The sequence below is a fragment of the Cynara cardunculus genome, unplaced genomic scaffold (assembly GCF_001531365.2).
Source record: "Cynara cardunculus var. scolymus isolate 2C unplaced genomic scaffold, CcrdV1 Un_Scaffold_6688, whole genome shotgun sequence".
Taxonomy (NCBI): Eukaryota; Viridiplantae; Streptophyta; class Magnoliopsida; order Asterales; family Asteraceae; genus Cynara; species Cynara cardunculus.
The window spans coordinates 1-6,078 of record NW_020203107.1 but is presented as its reverse complement, the minus strand read 5'-3'; the positions used below and the strand labels follow the sequence as shown (position 1 = coordinate 6,078).

Below are 6,078 nucleotides of genomic sequence, written 5' to 3'. Positions count from 1 at the left end.
TTAGCTTAAGCTTAAACTGAGAAGATTGTTAGAGCCTTAGTTTAAGGTAAAGAGGTTAAGATTTACTTAGCCTGAGCTTAAACTGAGAAGATTATTAGAAGCACATGTTCATTATGTAGTAGCGTTGCTTAGCATGCGATTAAGCTTGATCCTACATCACTACTCGACTTAGTGATTCTTTTTTTAAATTGTAGGAAAATGGTGCACACCATCCACACCAGATCTATCAGACGCGGTCGCGGGCGTGGTTACGGAGCACGTAGGACACCACACGGGCTAGGACCAAATAGGGGACCCGTTGATAATCGCCGCCCCAGCACCAGTCATGTTTCCTGCTCCCGGTCCAGAAGTGATAGTCTGGCCGACGCCTGTGAGGTGTCGTCACAAGAGCCCAGCGGGAGGAAGACCACATCCGAACCATCGATGGACTACACGCCCCGCACCCCGACGCGTGAGGACATGATGGAAACTATAGAGGCCCTGGAGGGCGAAAACACAAGGCTAAGGGAGAGGTTGGCCCGAACCGTAGATGACAACACTAGACTAAATGAGTGGCTGAACAATCTTCAGCGGGCACATGTCGAACAAGGAGGAGCCCTAATCGAGTTGACTGAAGAAAATACAGATTTGTCGGACCAGTGTCATGCCCTGATTTGGGATAAGGTTGTACTTGAACAAGAACGGAGGATTGCTACTCACCCCGTAGGCACCAGAATCAAGGACAGGGTTCGCTTCTATAAAAGAGTGACCATAGATTATGCGGACATAGTAAAGGACTATCTCTCCAACTGGGTTCAATGCATCAGAAATGGCCCAAGGGCTAGTGTGCTGTGGTGTTCCCTACCATCTACATCCTATGAGCAGTGGTTGAGGGACCCTTATCTCCCTTATTACCCAGCCGATCAGTTCTAGACTTAGAGTCTTTTGGAAGGAGTGGGAGAGAAATCTTTTGAGTATAGAATGTAATAGTGAAGGTCTAGATAGCTGACCAAGCTATCAATAGATTTCTTTTTGATCAATCACATGATTAAAGTGATATGTCAGGATTTCGTGAATCCCATCTTCTGTAGGTAAATGGGATTTGTAATATCTCTCTCCTCGGGATTTTATTGACATGGAATATAAATATATCTTTTGAGCATTACGAAATTTTCGACGCAAATTTCTTATTATGCATTTCGCCTATACATAGTGATTATTTATATATGAATGGAATGAATTATGTTGACTTTAGAACCTTACTAAAGCAATAGTACCCTATATTATCAGTATGGTTTCTCGTGGATCAACAAGGAACGCTCTCAATGAGGGAGGCATTAATGGCTTAGCCCCACCAGCAGTTCGGGGACGGACACGGGCCCAGAGTCGAGGTCGCGGAAGTGCCCGAGCCGCTAATTCGAGTATGGCCCCATCCGCGCCAGCTACTTTGGCTATCGGTAGGAGCCAAGGGGATCAAGGGGAAGAATTTCCTCTCACGAAGGAAACAATGAAGGAGCAGATGGCACAAGTCCTCCGGGACACATTGCCAAATATGCTTAAGGAAATGTAAGGCGACCGATTTAAGGATAATGAAGAAGGAAGGGAAGAAAGTGTTCAACATGAGAACACTCAAGCCACCGGAAATATGGAAGTATGTGACAAGGAGAAGGTAGAATCGCCCATCATGGGGATCACCGAGTTGGCAGCAAAAGAGAGAGGATACAGCTTCAAAACATTCAAGGGCACCGGGCCAAAGGAGTTTAAAGGGATAGAAGGCCCAGTTGGCCTGATGAACTGGATAGCCAAGATGCAAAGCTGTTTCAAAATTTGTAGGTGCACGGAAGAACAAAAGGTAACTTATGCTGCTACGACCTTTGTGGACTATGCACTGCACTGGTGGGAGACTGAGTGCGCAGTCAGAGGTGATGAGGAGATTGCTGCCATGGCATGGGAGCAAATGAAGAAGATGATGATGGATAAGTATTGCTCGCAAACAGAGGTGAACAAGCTAGAATCCAAATTTCTGAGGTTGAAGTAAGGATCGTTGTCAGTACAAGAATATGTCAACGAGTTTCTTGAAAAGGCAAGGCTCACCAAATATCAGGTAGCCACCGAGGAGAGAAAGATAGGCCGTTTCAAGGATGGCTTAAAAATCAAGATCAAGCGGTATGTAGACATGACTAAAACAACCACGTTTGTACAAGTAGTGGAGATGGCAAAGGTGGCGGAAGAGAACAACGCTAGAGAAGGTAGTGATAGAAGAGAGGCGAAGAGAAGATGGGAAGGATCGAGCAAGTTCCACAAGAAATCCAAATGGATTCCGACTCTGGCAAAAACCCGAAGCAAGGAACTCACCATTCCTCCATGTAGCAAATGCAACAAGAGGCACAAGGAAGAGTATAGAGCGGGGAGCCTGACGTTCTACCAGTGTGACAAACCGGGGCATACCGCATGAGAATGCCCGAAAGGAAGGACATGTTATGAATGTGGAGCTACAGGACATTTGCGTCCTGACTGTCCAAAACGTCGCAATAGTGCGACACCCCACGGGAAGACGGGGAATAACGGATTTGGAAGAAGACCGGAAGGTAGGAAGGAGCTACCTAAGGGACACGGCCGAGCTTACAACATGACTTTGGAGGAGGCCAAGGAAACACCGGACGTCGTATCTGGTATGTTCCCTATCAACAATGTGTATGCACATGTGTTATTTGATTCGGGTGCGAATGGTAGTTTTGTGTCTACTGCTTTCTGCCACTATCTGGATAAGAGTGCCTGTAGGCTAGACAAAACCTACACTGTAGAGACAGCCAACGGTAGTCAGTGTAAGGTAGATGAAGTATTTGATGAAAGCACGATCGTTATAGATGGGAAGGATTTCCCTGTTAAGCTTATGCCAATGAGCCTAGAAGGTTTTGATGTAGTCTTGGGGATGGATTGGCTGTCCACCAATCATGCACAAATAGTATGCAATAAGAAGAGGGGTTGCGTAGGGATGATCAATGCCAGGCAAGGGACAGGCATAGAGAGTTGCCTATTGTCATCTTGTTTTAGTTTTTTGTCTAAAATGCACTGTAATGATCTTTTGTAACTCAACCCCAAAAGTAAGTGGGTTAGAACTTGAGTTAAGCTTGATAATTTCAAAGACTTCCGCTGTAATAGTTTAGATGGTTTTAAATTAGCCATCTTTTTGGGTGCATTTATGAAAGAAAAGGATTCAGATTACGTAACATTTCTCTTGAATGAAAATGAGGATGTTACAGAGATGTTGCGATAGATTTCATTTCTGAAGGTGTCACCCTCTTTGATGAGCTTTGAAGTGCAGTCTCTTATTGATTGGTTGGAAGCTCGGGCTTCTTTGAGGAGTTGGTCTGTATATTTGCGCACGATCTCTCCTAGGGCTTCAACCATTGCGTCTAGCTCTCTATGAGTGGCTAGATGGTTGATGTTTGCCTCGGAGGATTTGGTATCAACGCCATAGGTGACTGCAGAGGAGAACATCTGCTTGATCTCATCCTTGAAGGCAGAATAGTCTGTGTAGCCGGCAGAGATGAAATCAGCAGCAAACTGGGCGACTACCTCTTATAACTCTGTCTTCAGCTTTTGGATTGAGGAAGGGTTGAGAGACAGAGCGCTGAAAGCTTATGTGAGGTCGTCTTTATGAAGGACAGAGCTCTAAAGGGCTGAAAGAGTCGCCTTGAGTTCTGAAGTTGTGGATGTCAACTCCTTAAGAGCCTCTGTTATTGGTGCAAACGCCTCTGTTATTGGTGCAAACACCTCTGTCGATGGTTGAGAGGTGAACAAGCTTTTCAACTCGTCCAACCTCTGGAATACCGTTGGGGCGAAGGTTTGTAACTCCCCCTTCGTCACATAGGTATCCTGGGAACCTAGATCACCAACACATGGTAACCTAGTAGCCTTGGACTGTGAGGCGCCCTCAGCGATTGGTTTTGCGATGTGAGCTCGAGGACTTCCACCGGATCCTCGAACATCTCCAATTGGAGAGCCGACCAGTGTACTGTCGATATCGTGCCTAGTAGGTTCAGAGCCTAACTCGACAGAGGGATCGAGTGGAGACTTTGGGCGTTCTAGACCGGCAGCCTCTGCGAACCTCTCGCATGCCTCTGAAGCATGACTTGGTTGTTCACTCAAGTGTGGAGGGGCAACGGATGCCTCTCTGGGTTGTGACAAGTCCTTGGGCGAATGGACTCTTATTTTAAAACCAGCATCCTTTTGAAAGGATATTGGAGTATATTGTGGTTCCTTGGCTGTGCATTTGACAGAGGACGAAAGAATTTCCTCTGCGAGGTTGGTTTGGGTTAGGTTCAGTGTGTGCACGCCTTGTTCAATAGGGGCTCCCTCTAGAACAGGGTCCCTAGAAACGTGGGTAGCACTAGGAGGGGGGCTAGGATGTGGGCCTTTGGCATCTTTTACTCCCTCTTCTATCTCCAACTCTTCTTCTTCGTCTTCTAATACGACCTCTGTCCCCAAATCAGCTACTTCTGTAGGCGCTTTAAACTCTTGTTGAATTTGGAAGATTACTTCATGTATCTGCTCTCTTGGAGACTCTTCGTGAACCACCTTACGCAACCTTCTGCGCTTTGGAGCAGCCTCTGCAGGGCTTTCTGGGATTACAGCCTCTGTGACCACCGGTTGGGCCTTCTTCGATTTCTTCTTCTTTGGCTTTTGCAGAGGACTGCTTGGTCCCTCTTCTTCTGCGGGTCTCTTCTTCCCTTTCTTCTTCTCAGAAGAGTCAAATCCCTTCTGAGTCTTCTTAGTCTTCTTTGGTGGGGGACTTGCTACTCTCGGTCTGTCCTCACTCACCTCTCTAGCCTATGCTGGCTCCTCCCTTCTTCCCTCTACTCTCATTTTTTGCACTTTCTCACCTAAGGGGATACCTATGCGTGGAGGGGTTTCAGGGACCGGCTCTGGCCTCCTGTATCCACGTCTGTATTCTTTCCTATCTTCGTGCCTAAGGTATTTGAGCCTGGATTTTGATAAAGGTCTTGGGCTTCTGTACCCTAGCTCATGCTCTGTGGGGTGGAACTCCTTCATTGGATACAATCTGGCATTAGGCTCGGCAGAGGGCAGCTTCTCTGCAATCATTTCACCAAAGACCAGACCAAAGAACCTCTGTAGGATAAGGTTTGGATGATTGAGGTCCTCTTTGGCCTTCTTTTGCGCCTTCACTTTTGACTTCTCACTCCTTTGTGTAGGGCACTTCTTCTTGATTAAACCCACCATATCTTCGAAGATAAGCTGTGCGTAGTCAAGGGGCAGGTCGAAATAGATTCCATATACAATGGAAAGCATTGCGTGAGACGCTTGGTCATGGCTTCCGACCTTCCCTGTTAGGCAACAATTGTTTATGGAAAACAGAGTATTCCAAATTGGGGGAAGGCCTTTTCATTTGAATTCAGTCCTTTTAGCAATTTTTGTCTTGGCAGTGTAGGAGTGAAATTCAAGAAATTGGATCAATTCAGCGCCTGTTGGTGATGGGGCAAAGGTATCCAAATTAAGAGTTGCCAAGGAGGGTAGGCGGAGGGCTGTTCGCAGGGTATTAACGTTTAGTTACATAGGTACAAAGGATTTGTTGATTGGGTGAGAAGCATAACCAACAATGCTTAATCCAGAGTTGTCCAAGGTAGTGATATTTGAGCTTAGTAAGAATTGGGTAATATATGTTTCAGGTGTAGGTTTGGTGGCTGARAGAGCATAATATAATGGATGGTTACGAAGAATTTCAAGGAGGGGATAAGTAAATTCAGGGAAACCTGAATGAGATGGAGTGAAGTAATAATTGTTGGGTTTCTTGACTAGAACTACTTTCTCGTATCGATTTTGAAAAAATGATAGAGCGTGAGAAGTTAGGGCTTGGGATTGGGTTACCTCGTTGTCGCTTGAGACATTAACAGATTGAGCGGAGGCTGAAGATGAAGACATAGTTGCAGGTTTTTTAGTGAAGCTCGAAATTTGCAAGTTCGTCGGAGAAGAAGGATATTGTAAAGGGTTACGTTTTGGGGGGAAGGGGTATTTATAGTGAGGGATTTTGAAATGAACCGTTTATTGGGAGAAATAGCGTGATGAGTGGCTATAGGG

At 45.9% G+C, this 6,078-nt stretch overlaps 1 protein-coding gene across 1 annotated transcript; it reads left to right on the top strand.

Annotated features, from left to right (window-relative positions):
- Positions 1-1,624: 1,624 nt before the first annotated feature.
- LOC112504734 lies at positions 1,625-2,434 on the top strand. The gene is made up of 2 exons (XM_025108671.1): positions 1,625-1,978; positions 2,063-2,434. The coding sequence occupies exons 1-2, from the start codon at positions 1,625-1,627 to the stop codon at positions 2,432-2,434; spliced, it is 726 nt and encodes a 241-aa protein (XP_024964439.1).
- The last annotated feature ends 3,644 nt before the right edge of the window (positions 2,435-6,078 follow it).

Excerpts from the sequence above, each read along its gene's own strand:
- LOC112504734 (XM_025108671.1), top strand. The coding sequence starts at position 1,625 with ATGGAAGTATGTGACAAGGAGAAGGTAGAATCGCCCATCATGGGGATC. Across the intron at positions 1,979-2,062 it reads AGTATTGCTCGCAAACAGAG|GCAAGGCTCACCAAATATCA; the intron begins GTGAACAAGCTA and ends TTTCTTGAAAAG.